This window comes from Plasmodium brasilianum, chromosome 1 (assembly GCF_023973825.1).
Source record: "Plasmodium brasilianum strain Bolivian I chromosome 1, whole genome shotgun sequence".
NCBI lineage: Eukaryota > Apicomplexa > Aconoidasida > Haemosporida > Plasmodiidae > Plasmodium > Plasmodium brasilianum.
Genome location: NC_090114.1, coordinates 328,007 through 343,396, shown reverse-complemented (window position 1 = coordinate 343,396; position 15,390 = coordinate 328,007). Strand labels below are relative to the sequence as shown.

Sequence of the window (15,390 nt, the reverse complement as noted above, 5' to 3'; positions counted from 1 at the left end):
TTCTTTCTTTCTTTTCTTTCTTTTTTTTATTTTTCCTCAACCCATTCTCAATTTACTGTAATTAAAGCAAGTCTTCCCAATTTTCTACAATTTCCTCCACCTGCTCTACTTCCTCCTTGGCATCGTTTAAGCTCGAATTAAAATTATTATCATCTATTTGGTTATAGTTGGGGTCACTATAATCATTTGAGAATCCTGTATCATTTCCATAGAAATAGTAATTATCAGAAACAGTAACATTTTTAAGGTTAACAGCTTTATTTATTTTATTTAGTTTATCTAATAAGGAATAGTCAGCATTTTCTAAATGCTCGTTTAATTTAGTTATATGAACAACAGCTCTTTTAGATGTTATCCACTTAAGCCAAGGTAACCAATTAGCTTCATCATTTGCTAATGTATACTGATCACCAAATAATATAACTCCTCTTTTTGCTCTTGTTAACATAACATTTAATCTTCTAGCATCTCTTAAGAATCCTAATTCGTTATTTGCATTTGATCTAACAGCTGAAAATAAAATTAAATCCTTTTCCTTTCCTTGAAAACCATCAATAGAATCAATTTCTATTCGGTGAGCAGCTTCATATGGAAAGGATTCTTGAACCGCTTTTTTTAATTTCATCTTTTGTGCATCATAAGCAGTTAATATACCTATTTCATCAACTGATACACAACCTTCATTAATAATTGATTTTAGAACCGATATCAAGGGTTCAATTTCATATAAATTAAATTTTGATGTACCATATGCATTTTCAAATTTACTACCTGGTTTTCCTAAAGATACATCTATAAATGCTAATCTACACTTTGGGTTAGGCCATAAAAAACCTTTAATAATAGGTCTATTTTCTTCGGTAACATTTGCAGTTTTTAATTTATTATCATAAAAATGAAAATTTGGAAATGTACAAATACTTAAATGCATACGCCTTTGTGTGGTTAACAAATGAACAGGTGCAATTTTGGCCATAACAAACCTTTCTAGTAGGGATTTATCTAAACCTAATTTAATAGCATCAGGTGAGATAATAGTTGGAGGTAACTGTTTATGATCTCCAATTAGAACTAGATTATTACAATAATGACCTAAAGGTATAAGATTCGAAGGTTCAATTGATTGAGCACATTCATCAATAATAACTCTTTCAAATTTTTCATTATCAAAAATTTCATGTCCTGAACCAACACACGTAGCTATAACTACATTATATTTCTTAACAGCTTCAAGAAATAAAAGAGCTTTCATAACTTTCGCTTCTTTCTGCATATTATTTTTTCTTAATTTTAATAAATCTTTATAACGGTGAAATTCCATAATAGCTTCTTCATGGAAATCGCTATCACTTCCTGCCCCTACTCGAACAGCTTGAATATTTCTTTTTTTTAATCCTTCAACTAAGTTATTTGCTGCAACATTAGAATCTGCGACGGCTAAAATTTTTTTATTGCTATTCTGTCTATGCCAACTGTCTATAATAGCACAAGCAACATGTGTTTTACCTGTACCTGGTGGACCTTGTACAAGGGTAAGTCTCCTTGTTAACGCACTTAGGCAAGCTAATTTTTGAGAATCATTAAGGGGCAAATTTGTTGGTAAGTTAATACTTTCAATTAAATATTGATCAATTTCGTCTACATGTGTATTTCCAATTTGTTTATTTAAAGCTTCATTAAGTAAATCTTCATACGGGTTTTTTGCTTCTCTGCTGTACTCTCTTAATATATCATCATGTGGATTTTTTAAAGATTCATTATTATGAAAATCCATTTTAATTTTTTCATAATCTGCTATTTCTTCATTCAATTTCCCATTTTGTGCAATAAATTTTCCATGTTTATTATATGTATGTAGTATTAAGAAACGTATTTCAGGTGTGAATACATAAGGGGATTGATATTGTGTTGGCACAGAGCCTATAAAAGTAATTGATCTTAAAGCTTGTAACATTCTTTCATGTGTAACTATATTTAATAATAAATATAATTTATATTTAGTATATTTTACATTGGCTTTTTTAGTATTTTCAGCAGAAAAAATTCTTACATTAATATTATAACTTGTATTATCACTTTTTGTGCTTGTAATACTTCCTATTAAGCTATTAGACCATGCATCTTCATCTTTTAATAATTGATCACATGGTTTTAATAAAACAATATCATCTTCTCTCATTTGGGTGGATTTCATCCATTCTTTTTCTTCTGTCGTTAGAGTACATGTGAATGATAATATGGGTAATGTGATACTTTTCATTTTTAACAATAAAGATTTGTTTTCATGTAAATATTCAAAATCCCTTTTTTCTTGAATACTTTGTGCTAAATTGGCTTGTAATTCTAGAGCTAACATAATTCGATATTTTTTATAATAATCATGTGCACTTTTTGATATAAAAATGGAATAATCTAATTCCACTTCTTGTAGTAAAGTAATACAATGGAAACACAGTTTGTCATTCAAAACTACTACACATTCATCTATTAATTTTTCCCATAAATCTATGGAAACTAGTTTATGCACATAATTGCTATTATCACATTTATTTTGAATATACGGATTACAAAAGAACAAGTTACTTGAACTGTTCGTATATACTTCCTCTCCAGCATTATTGTACATACCTTTCGATATTTCTCCGTTATAATTATTTGCATTACACATATTGTTTGTATAATTGTTCATATTATTAGTTGAACTAGAATTCGTGTTATTTAACTTATTAATATTGTCTACTTCAATCCTCCCCTCTTTACTGACCTCTACAAGTGTATTTAACAATCTATTTATATTATCATAATTGCCATCTATTAATAATTCCCTTAATAAAAATATTAGAAATATAGACCATGCACTACTACTATATTGAATAATAAACTGAACTGCTAAGTTCAATGCTTTGGTTAAATCTTTTGATATTAAGTCTCTAATATATTGAGCATTTTTTCTATCAGTTGAAGAAACATATTCTATTAAATTATTTTTTACTAACATGTCATATGCAGCCTCACATTTCGCTAAACTTTTTGTACTTCCATATCCAACACTTTTGGATTTACAAGTTACTTTTCCATTTTTCCATTCCCATTCTAATGTACATTTATATAAATTATATACTTGTTCAAAATTCTCTGTTTGATGAATTTTATATCTAGATGCAATATTATTTCTTAACATCTGTATACTGCTCGCGTCTTGTTTTGTTAAGCTGTACGTGATAAGTTCTGAGGGATCTGAAATTCCTGCTGTTCCGACTCCTGCATTGTTTAAACCATTCATACTATCCCCTGCACCCATTTTATCGTTCATATTTGACATAATGATATTATTATTATTACTACTTCCACTATTAGCAAAGTTCATATTACCTGCATTGTTAATAACGTTACTCATGTCTATGCTATTATTCATGGTTCTTCCGTATAATGTGGCTACTCCCGGTTGTAACATCGGGTTATCAGCATTAAGAGAAGTTTTATCATTCGCACGGTAAATGGCATTATTATAATGGTTACCACTGCCAATACTACTTGAATTTTTATATAACATGTTGTCTCCAAAATTTCTGTTTGCACCTTGACCTTTCAAATGATCATATTTTCCACCCATGTTACCCATCATTTTTTCAAACACGTTATTATTATTATTATTATTATTTTCGTACATTTTATTCGTATTTACATGCATGTTTCCTCCCCCTTTTTTTTCTTCGACCATTTTCATGTATTCTGTTTCCTTTATTAATTGATCTTTTATATCATATAAAAGCATATACAACTTTTGCGTAGCAATAATTTCAGCTATTTTTTCATGAGCATGGACTCCCGTAGATTGATACATTTTATTATTAACTTTCCATTCTATATTACTACAATAAATATTGTTGTTAGTATTTAATTTGTTTTCCATATTTTTATGTTCAACTTTTAAAATAACATTTAAGCTATTTATCATCCATTTTGTCATTTGATCTAACTCTAAAAGGGATATATTTTTTAATTTTAATAAAATTTTTTTCACACACACTTTTTTACTTAACTTTTTTGTATTATGTGTTCCAGAAACAGCTATCTTTTCATCATTTGCAAACGTCCAAATGATTGAGTATTTTATTTTGTCATCTTCATTTACAAACTCTTCGCGTGATTCAGCTTTTAAATAATTCTTTCTTATATAAAAAAGCGTTAATATATTTTCATCCTTATACATATAATTTAAAAAATCGTTAAAATCATAAAAAGAAAATGCATCTGCATCCAAGTTAGGGGACGATGTTCCCGAATTCAAAGAACTTTGTCTGTTTATATTATTTCCGTTATATGAATCATCCATTTTGTTTAGCACCCCACTTGCATTACTTACACTGTTCACGATATTCATATTTTTTAAACTACTCGAAGATGCATAATTCCCGTAGTAGTCATTCTTCTTAGCTTCGTAACTCTTCAATTTGTTCATATCGTTATTGTAATTGTTTGTTTTGTTTTCATAGGAAATGTTTCTTGTATTCTTATTCATTCCACTGTTTGCTCCTTTTTCGTGTTCGCCTATCATTTTATTTCCATAATCCACGCTACTCAAGTTGTTTATACTGTTCACGTTGTTCATGCGACTCCCACTTTTTACTGGACCGAACATGCCGCTCATTGTGTTCATAGCGTTATAATTATTGGATATCATCTTATTTCGATTTCTATTATTATACACAGGCGAGTTATCCATCATGCCTCTTAAATTATTCGTCTTTTCATACATATAGTCTTTGTCATGATGGGCATTCTCAAATTTTTCACTTCTCTTAGATTCTTCATTTTTTATCAAACTATTTAGCTTATGAGTCCTCATACTACTGTTACTTCTGTGAGTGTTGCTACTAGGGTTATTCGTGGTAATTGCTTCACTGTTTGCTTTATCATTATAACCCATGGAATCGTCTGCATTTGCCATATTATTCATGTCAACGTTGTTCATACTGGGATCTCCAAACATTCCAAATTTTTTATTTAAATCGCAGTTATTCATATTATTATTGTTACTACTGCTATTATTGTTATTATTACTACTATTATTCATGATATCTTCTGATATTTCCCCTTTATAATTTTTCTGCATATATTTTACATTTTCCAAGTTTTTGCTATATTGATGGCTTGCAGCATTGTTTAAATTGGTGTTATATGAAGACATATTTTTTTTATTTGAACTAAAAGCATTTTTCATTTTAGATTTCATGTTACTTGGATAATTATCATTCAGATAACTAAATCGCTCATTACCCTTTGTAAAATTATTATTATTACTTATTCCTTCCATGTTTAACCTTTTTTCATTTACATTACTTTTGTAATTAAAGTTTTTCATCGAATTTTCTTGATAAATTCCATTAACAGCGTTAGTTGTATTCATATTACTACCACTTCTTGCACTTACATTATTGCTGCACATATTTTTATCCTTTGCATTTTTTAGAAGCATGTGTTCTTTATTAAAATTATTCATTTTGAAATTATTAATATTTACGTCGTTATCATTCATATATGGATTATTATTATTATTATTATTGCTATTGCCATTATGATTATGCTGGATATTCATGGAATAATTTTTACTATCTTTAATGTTGTAATCTGTATAATTTGCACTCGTATTTACATTCAATTTCGTTTCACTAAAGGAGTGACTCTCCTCATTACTTTTTTTTCCACTTTCCCTGCTAAAATAACCCGAATGCTGAGGACTATTATTTGTATATTTTGTACTAATACTTCCACTAACGTTATTGTTATTTACGTAATTGCTGTTACTACTAATGTAACTGCTGGTCATCTTGTTTTTACTTTTGTTACTGCTGATATTATTACTATTACCACTGTTATTATTATTGTTATTGCTGCTATTATTATTGTTATTGCTGCTATTATTATTGTTATTGCTGCTATTATTATTGTTATTGCTGCTATTGTTATTGTGAGTGTACTGTTTACTAAATACAGAATTTCTAAATTGGCTAAACCCCCTATTATAATTCTTTACATCATTGCTATTTTTGTTAAATTGAGTAACATTGTTTTCATTTAAAATTTTTTCATTTTCATTATTCGCATTCATACTTATCGAATTTGAAAATTTATTACTCATTTTATATTTTTTAGAATATTTACATATAAAAGCATTATAATTCTTCTTGTTAGGCCTGTTACGCAAACTTAATATATTAGCTTTTTTTGTTAAATGTGGTAGAAAAACTGAGTTGTAAAAACACGTACAATAATAGTTGGGTTTAATTATAGCAGTTGCTGCTTTCAATACGTTAATTAATGAAAAAATATACATGTATCGGTTTGATGGTAATATTTTTTGGGGTTTTCTTAAAATCATATCATATATAAATCTTTAAAACTGTTACAGATTGCCTTCCTTTGGGATTATCTTACACAAGTACATATATATATTTATATACTTATACATACATGCACACGTACATTCGCACACACATACATATATATATATTATATATGTACACAAGGGACGAACACGTTTCTTTATTTGATATTTCTAACGTTACAAGATTGAATGGCATACGCCCTCAAATATATGTATTAAGTACAACACGCAAATATATATTATATATATATGTATGTATTATGTAAATATATCCTAAATATGTATGTGTGTAAACGTATGTTATAAATGTATGTACAAAATATATAATTATATATTTGCATTCAAATAAGATGCATATATAAATATACATATAAAAAATACAGATAAAATAAAATTTTACAATATTTGGTAAAAATGAAAAAAATTGACATGAACTTTCGTACAAAAGCAAAGTATGTTAAAACTTTAAAAGAAAAAAAAAAAAAAAAATATATATATATATATATATATATATATATATATATATATATATAGAAAATGTAGTACAAAGGGTTAAATTGAAAAAGTAGTTAATATGCTTTTAAATACGAACATGTAATGTATATATTTATATATATATATGCATACATATACATTTATTTATACATTTACATAGTTATGTATTTAAATATATGTGAGCATAAGTTGTAAAATAAAAAATGTAAACTGTATCAATATAAAATGAGTAAATATATTAATTCAAAGTTTTTTTTTTTTTTTTTTATCTTGATTAGTAAGTGTACGAATTATATTTTTTTTGTATGTAAATGTTATTAATAAAAATTAATAGGTAAAAATTTTTACTATTATATCATGTTTTTATGTATTTTTACCTTTTTTTTTTTTTTTCTTTTCCAATAACATATATATATTTTGCTTTTTGTTTGCTTTATTTTAGTTTTATTATTATTATTCTTATACTTAATATTTATTCTTATTATATTTAAAAACTTTTTTCTCTTATATTTTTATTTTTTTTTATTGTATATTTTTTTTTTTTTTTTTTTTTTATAATAAAAAAAATATGGGTGTCAAATATATAATGCTCTTATGCAAACAGTTTAGTAATTACATTCATATATTTATGTACATGTACACGTATAAGTAATACAATATATATACATATGTATAATATAGTTTTACATGTATATATTATTACATATATATAAACATGTATGTAATAATATATTTGCAATTGTACGCGTATGTACATATATGTAAGAATTTATATTGTTAGTATTTATTTAAATTATATTTTTTTTCCAACTGAAAAGTTTTTAAATAATACTATAATAATAAAAGCCCCATACGAACGTTAAAGAAATTTAATGAAATTATATTATATTATATATATATATATATATATAAAACACGGTGTAAAAATTTACAAAAACAATGTATTATGATAAAATACATTTGTTATGTCATAAGAAACTACTATTATATATAAATTAATAGCTTAAAGTATAATAAAATTTGTTATAAAATATTTTTACAAAATTGTTGTTAAGTATTTTTATTTATAAAAAAAAAAAAAAAAAGATTATTTTTATCATTTCTTATATATAATTACTATTCCTATATATTTATATATAAATGTAGTAAAAAAAAAAAAAGGAAAAAATACAAAGGAACATGAATGATTTTTTGCATATAAATTTATATATTTATATATGTATGCAAAGTGTATGAAATTATTCATATGTTAAATTTTGGATATACTAGGTATAAAAAAAAAAATTAAATAACTTAATCATACTCTTATATATGAACTTTTAATGGATAAAAATGTAGAAAAATACAATGGTAGAATTATTCATTTGCACATACACTTTTTTTTTAAGTTTTAATTATTATGTCGATTGAAGTGATATTCCTTTATATTCTTTTGTTTTATAAAATTTTTGCTAGTTTATGTTTCTTTTGTTCAAAGTTTTATATATATTGCAATATCAAAGAGATCTCACACAATTTTTTTTTTTTTTTTCCATTAATATTTGAATGTGCAATATAGATATTTAAAAAAAAAAAAAATGTAATTTTTTTTAAATAAATAAAAAAAAAGCCGTTCAAAGATATGTCATAATAAGAGGAACCCTTATATGACGATTTAATATGCCCTTTTATATATATCTATTTATTTATGTTTATACCTATTTTATTACATTTGTTAGCTCGACATAATTCTTTCCAGTATAGTATTTTTTTCTTAGTTATGTATATGTTATTATAATTATGTGATCCAAATTTTATGTATATCATAACTTTTTTTTTTTTTTTTTAATTTTTAACATTTGGGTAAAGTAATGAAATTATAAAATAATGTTTAGTAAAACGTACAATTTAGAATAGTACAGTGACTCTTTCTTTTTTTTTTTTTTTATATGTCATATCTTTTTATTTTGAAATGTTATACACAAATTGCATGAAGGTGTATAATATAAAAACTCCCTTTAAATGAGATCAATTTTTTATTAAGTATATACCGATATTGAAAATATAAAGAAAAGAAAAAGAACCCTTGAAATAAATTCTTTTTTTCTTTTCTTCTTGACTAAAGAAACGGTATTTTGAATAACTTTTTATGTGTTATGCATTTACGATTTCATTGTTTAACTCATGTCGCAATATTAGTTCAATTGCGATAAAGCATTTTGTACAAAATGTAATCATCATATATGTAATATTAATTTATTATATACATAATATATATATATATAGTATATTTTTATTCAACATTGTCGGAACTGTGTGATAGTAAGCACATCTTAACAATATATATCTATTTCATGAAGTATTCATATATTTATTAAACCTGTTGGTTTTGCAGTATTCTCATATAGAAATAAAAAAGAATAAACCCACATTTTACTTCCATCTTTTTATAAAATAAATTAAAGAAAATTTCCCCTTCGTAAGAAATCTAAATGAACGAAAAAAAAAAAGAAGTAAAATTAAAATAACTAAATATTAATATATCTACAAAATTATGTTATAATTAACAGTATTGGTAAAATTTTACTTTAAAATTATTAGCGAGTAAAGGAAAGAAATCATTGCTGTTATAGAAAATAAGTATTGTGTGTTATATATGAACCACATATATATATTAAAATACATTAAATGTGTATTACTTATGTACACCTTATATATATAAATGTATTCATATATTATTTTTAGTTGTTCACCTAGCACCTTTACAATTTAATGTGCTTGAAAAATTAAGAAGAGCAAGCACTTTTTATGCTACTCTTAAATAATGTATATACGATATTGTCATTCAAAAAATAATAAAATCGCAAATCAGCGAAATAGCAACTCGTTTGAATTGCTTATGAGCTTGTGTATTATGTAAAAGCTATTTCTTATCTATGCTTTTATTCTTCAAAAATGTATTTGTCACCGTTTGTATTTTTTGCCCTTGAATGTATAAATTATACTTAAAAAATTTTCCATGTATTTCGTTGTTTACTTGATTAATTAACAATAAGTGTAATTGGTTTTCACTTTCATTAAAAATATAATAGAAGTGAAAGCATTAAAAAGAAATTTTTTTTTTTTTTATAATTATCTGTAAAAAAGAATAATGAACTAATTTTTCAAAATCCGTGTAATAATTGAGGTAACATTCGTAGTGTAATATAACGAATATGTTTTTTTTTAAATTGAAGTTATGTTATATATCGAAAGTTTAATAAAGTTCTTTTTTTTTTTCTGAAGGAAAAAGAATTACACTTAACTCAAAAGCAAATCAAATGAATATGTGAATATATGGGTAATGAGTCATAGACTAGCTCTCATATAATAAAGTGTAAATGTATATATATATATATATATGCATGAATACATATGGTGGGAGATATCCCGTTTAATCTGCACAAAATAGAGAAAACGTAATATATTGGAACCTCCATGGCAAAGTGAAAAATGACAACATGGAGGACTCGTGTATCATTTTTGCTTGAAGAGAAAAAAGGAAAATGATTAATTTTTTTAGCTCATCACATAAAAAATGTTCAATAAAGGGGAGTAGTTACATTCGTAATTGTGTTATACAAAAGTACATGTTCAGCTCAAAACAGATACCCATGATATATGTTAAAAGATTAGATGAAATTAAACAAATGGTACGTTATATTGAAAATATCTATTCAGATTGTAAGAATGAAAAAAGTGACCTTTTCGTGAAATATTTCGGAAGTTATAAAGTAGCTGCTTTTTTGCATTCAGATAATAACTTTGAAAAAATTTATAACGAATGGAATACATACCATTTTTACCCTAAGCAAAATATAAAAGCGGAAAAGAAGACAACAAACGAGGTAGGTATGCGTACAAACTTTAGTAATAATTATGAATACCTTAATTCTGTTTTTAAGTTGTGTTCTGATGAAGATGGAAACAAGAATATTATGAAAAAGAATATAATAGGCATTTACATTCCTGCACATAGAAGTACACATTCTGTAGATGTAAATTATTTTTATATTTTTAAAAGTTTGAAAGACGTAATGAAGGGTAAATTCTTTTATGAGTTATACTTTATATTACCAAATTGTGTTTTCTTATTTTCTTTTATTGAAATTTTTAAGGAATTAATTTATTATGAAAAAGTTGTAGAATGCATAAAAAAGGAAAAGGAAGAAACAAAAATACAGAAAAAACAAAAAAATAAAAAAAAAGATGTATCAATTTTACGGAAAAAAACTAAAAATAATTTATTAATAAAAATATACAGATATAAAAAAAATGCATTAAAAAAGGAGCTTAAAGGAGAACTGGAAAAAATTTTTTTCCACAAAAAATACACAAAAATAATGTACGAAGATTCCTTCGAATTGTCATCATTTTTATATCATTTTTTAAAAATTAATTCGATAAATTTTATAGATTTACATCATTTGTACCAATATATAATAGCTTTATATGAACTGAAAATTTTAAAACTCAACATATATACGTCAATTCCTATTTTGTTTCCAAGCATTTATAATAGTACATTGGATTATGCATGTATGGAGGTACCAAATAGTGAACATAAATTTAAGGAGGAAAAAGAATCATTATATTTATGTACTGATGGGAAGCGTATAGATCTATGTAGTAAGGAGAGCCGTACAAACCTATGCAAAGATGAGATGCATATAGACTTATGTAGCCATATGAAACAAATTGACTTATTGGAAAAAGACAACGAATGCACTAGTTCAGAAAAGCGAACACTACAGAATGATGACCTTTCAGAGAAAAACCTTTTTAAATCTAAGAAAAGAAAAATTATATCAGTATATAACAGCAGCGATGATAGTAACAATGAGGTTTTAAATTTTGAAAAGCAGTTAATACATATTTTATATATATTTCCGTGTGCACATAAATTATTAATTAAATATAAAGACTTGGAAGGGTATAATATCTGCTATAAAATGAACGAAATAATAAAAAAATACAACTCATTAAATATTTTTAAATATAACCATTCAAATAAGAAGAGTGCAAGAAAATGCTTTAATAATTACACACAAAAAAGAGAGGTAGTTGAATACTCAAATTTTAATGAAAATATGTATAATAACGTTAGTAGTTCGTTTATCAACTCGTTATGTAGCAAAGTAAATATTAATGAAGAAATAATATATAACCATCAATTAATCATAGGGAAAAAAATATATGCATATATTTATGAAAGAAATAAGTGTGCTAAAAATATAGTATTCCGCTTTAATTTAAATTCAAAGAATATAACATTCAGAAATATACTATCTTTTAAAGATAGTTTGACACATAATGAAATTAATAAGAAGAAACATAAATATAAGTATTTATTAAAAGAAATAAATAACAACCTTTTTTCAAACAATTCAAAAGTACTATTTAACAGGAATAAGAAAATATATAATTATAAAAATAATATATTAGTTGGATTGTTATATGATAAGGAAACTAATTTTCATTATTTTGATGATAAAAATATAGGTGATGTAGTTTTATGTACAATATGTGACATTTCGCAGTGCGGAAAATATTTGTATTTACAAAGATTTGACACAAAAAATTTAATTTTTCATTTTCGAAAGGAAAAATATATTAATATAGAAAAAAATTATGATTATGACGATATTACTAAGGTAGACGAGGATATATTGAAAGAAATTGCATAAATTTTATTCTTTTTACAACAGTGGAGTTCCTTTTCCATATGTCCAATAAATATAGACCAATGCAATAACTTTTTTATTGTATGGCTTAGTATATTTTTTTTCTGTTTTTCATATATACTTAATGTTGTTATATTTTTTCGTATAATTTTGTCAAAGTGATATAAACACTTTATTTTATTATTAAATCACATTTTAATAATCTGCTGTCTTAGTATATTTAATAACTATTTTGTCAGAATAATTCATACCTTATTTTATGCCTTTTTTATGTATTATTTTTTTTAAATTACAGTTTGACATTGCTAATCATCATAAAACAACTTTTCAAAATTATGTTAATCGAATTTGTTTCTTGTATAACCTATCAGTGTTAATGCCTTAATATGTCATAAAAATTGCTTACAAAATTAATTGTATGTTATTGTGATGTATACGAAAATAGCAGTCTGTTTTTACAGTTACGTGGGTATAATAGTTAACAATGGTAACAATAAATGTACAAAAAAAAAAAAAAAACATAATAAATAAAAATATTTATATATACTCAATAAACAAACATATGTGCATAAATGTTGTTAAGTGTACAATTAGAGAATCGAAAACAAAAAATTATATAAGTAATAAAATTAAAAGAATAATATGGAGGTTGGGGGGGGGGGGTTTAAAAAATATAAATTAAACAAGTGTAATAATGAAAAAAAAAAAAAAATTGTCAAATGCGATAGATGAAAAGTCTCTTTCGGACAGAATTTAATTAAACGCGTAATATTTTTCTTCCCTTTTTACGAAATAAATATGCTTACAAGAAATTTTATTTAAACATATTTAAAAAGAATGCAAAAGTAGGGGAATATAAACCTATAAGATAAAGAATTAAGTTCGTTATATACACATCTGGGAATGTTCTATTCTACACGATCAAATATTTTATGGGAACATTTCTATTTAAATAGTTAACTATTAGAAATGGTACCAAAATTAAGAAAAAAAAAAAGGTGACAACGTATTAAATTCATATGGCTATTGAAGGTCTTTAATTTGTAATTAATGTACATACTAGTATATATATATTCGCATGTGAACACTTAATTTCCTTTTTCATAACTCATTTATTTAATTAATTTTTAGAAATGCTCAAATTTTCATGGCTACATCTCCACCGCTTCCTTATTATCCCTGCAATGACTGCTCGTCACTTCCTTATTTTTTATTTTCCCTTCAGAACTCAAATGTATCATCATCAAGACCTATGTCCTGTTGAAAATCATTATCATTAATTGTTGGGTCACTGTTATTAAGATTTTCATTGGGGTAGCTATTCATATTGTCATTAACATAACTGTTTGCATTTTCATTTGCGTAATTATCCGTATTATTATTAAAGGTATCGTATGAGCGCGGTCCGAATATTTGATCTAATAATCTGTTACTTAAAAAAAATCCACAACCATATATAAAACTTTCATAGAAGGTATTGAGTAACCCACCACCTACTTTTGCTACCTTATTATCATTTTGTTGATTCGCAATGTTGTCATTTGATGTATATTTATTCTGCGTTAAATTTTTATGAAAATTTTTTCTTACGCTTTTTTTTGTTGTATTGTTATTTATAAATCTTGAGAAATTCCTTTTAACAATTAACATTTTCTTCAATAAAATAAAATCTTACATTTACTTTAAATGTGGTAAGGGTTTTTTTTTTTTAAGATGATGCCACATATATATAAATATATATATAAATATTTATGTACTTATAAATATACTTATGTATATATGTAAAAAAAAAAAAATATGATTTCATAATAAAACATTTTTGTGCATATAAAAGAAAAACTGCCTTATTTTTTATTATTATTATTTTTTTTTACTATTCTGGTTAAATTCTTTTTTGATATAAAAATAAAAAAATGGCTCCTTTACTTTTCATTTAAAAAAATAAAGAATTAAAAAGACATTAAAATTTTTTATTTAGTTATGATTTTCAGGAATGTGAATTTAATAAAAAAAAAGGATAATGCAAAAAATGAAAAAATGTTGAAAGCAAATAGAGAAGGTTAAATTGGTTTGAGTTTACCTCTAGTTAATTAAAAAAAATTTGTACAAAAAACAATAAAAACATTATAAATTCTTTATTTCTTTCTTTCATTTTTTTTTTTTTTTAAGTTAAAAGAAAAAAACAAAAAATGTGCACTGTGAAAGTAATATATGAATAAAGTGGCAATATTTTTATGGCGAAAAAAACATATATGTGCTATTCTTATATTTGGGTATTATTATTTAAGCACAAGTGAATACATCTGTGTATATTACATTGCATACGATTTGTGAGTATATTTCTGTATATATATATATGTATATAATTCATAATTTTTGTAGATAATTTGATTCTATTATAACTGCTTTTTGTTTTTTTATTTTGTAAAGAGGTATACACATAAAATAGAAGAAATAAAAAAACAAAATGTAAAAATGTAGTGCTTTTTAAGGTAACACAAATTAGGGTATTTTTATTGAAGTGTAATAATGCAACTGTTCTTTAAAAATTGAAAATTTTTAAATGAGTTATACGCTTTTGAGAGGTAACAACTTTTCAAATTTAACAAGGTGAAAACAAAGAATTGAAAAAAAAAAAAAAAAAATAAATAAAGGAAGGAAGGAAGAAATAAAGAAATAAAGTTCCATTTTGGAAAACACTTCTTTTTATTTTAATTTTAATTTTTCTTAAAATTTTTTTATTCCACCTGGTTAAATATACAAATGTGCATAAATCCATTTGTTGTTTGTTAATTTCAGTGATAA

The 15,390-nt window shown here is 24.5% G+C and overlaps 3 protein-coding genes across 3 annotated transcripts; 1 reads left to right on the top strand and 2 right to left on the bottom strand.

The window, feature by feature from the left end:
• Positions 1–61: 61 nt before the first annotated feature.
• Positions 62–6,382, bottom strand: MKS88_000416 (erythrocyte membrane-associated antigen; the record flags this gene model as incomplete). Its single annotated transcript, XM_067215188.1, has 1 exon — positions 62–6,382. One exon carries the CDS (start codon positions 6,380–6,382, stop codon positions 62–64), a length of 6,321 nt encoding a protein of 2,106 aa, XP_067075656.1.
• Positions 6,383–10,407: 4,025 nt separating this feature from the next.
• On the top strand, positions 10,408–12,588 carry MKS88_000415 (uncharacterized protein; the record flags this gene model as incomplete). The annotated part of the gene is made up of 1 exon (XM_067215177.1): positions 10,408–12,588. The coding sequence occupies one exon, from the start codon at positions 10,408–10,410 to the stop codon at positions 12,586–12,588; it is 2,181 nt and encodes a 726-aa protein (XP_067075655.1).
• A 1,218-nt stretch (positions 12,589–13,806) lies between these two features.
• MKS88_000414 (uncharacterized protein) lies at positions 13,807–14,235 on the bottom strand (the record flags this gene model as incomplete). Its single annotated transcript, XM_067215166.1, has 1 exon — positions 13,807–14,235. One exon carries the CDS (start codon positions 14,233–14,235, stop codon positions 13,807–13,809), a length of 429 nt encoding a protein of 142 aa, XP_067075654.1.
• Between the last annotated feature and the right edge of the window lie 1,155 nt (positions 14,236–15,390).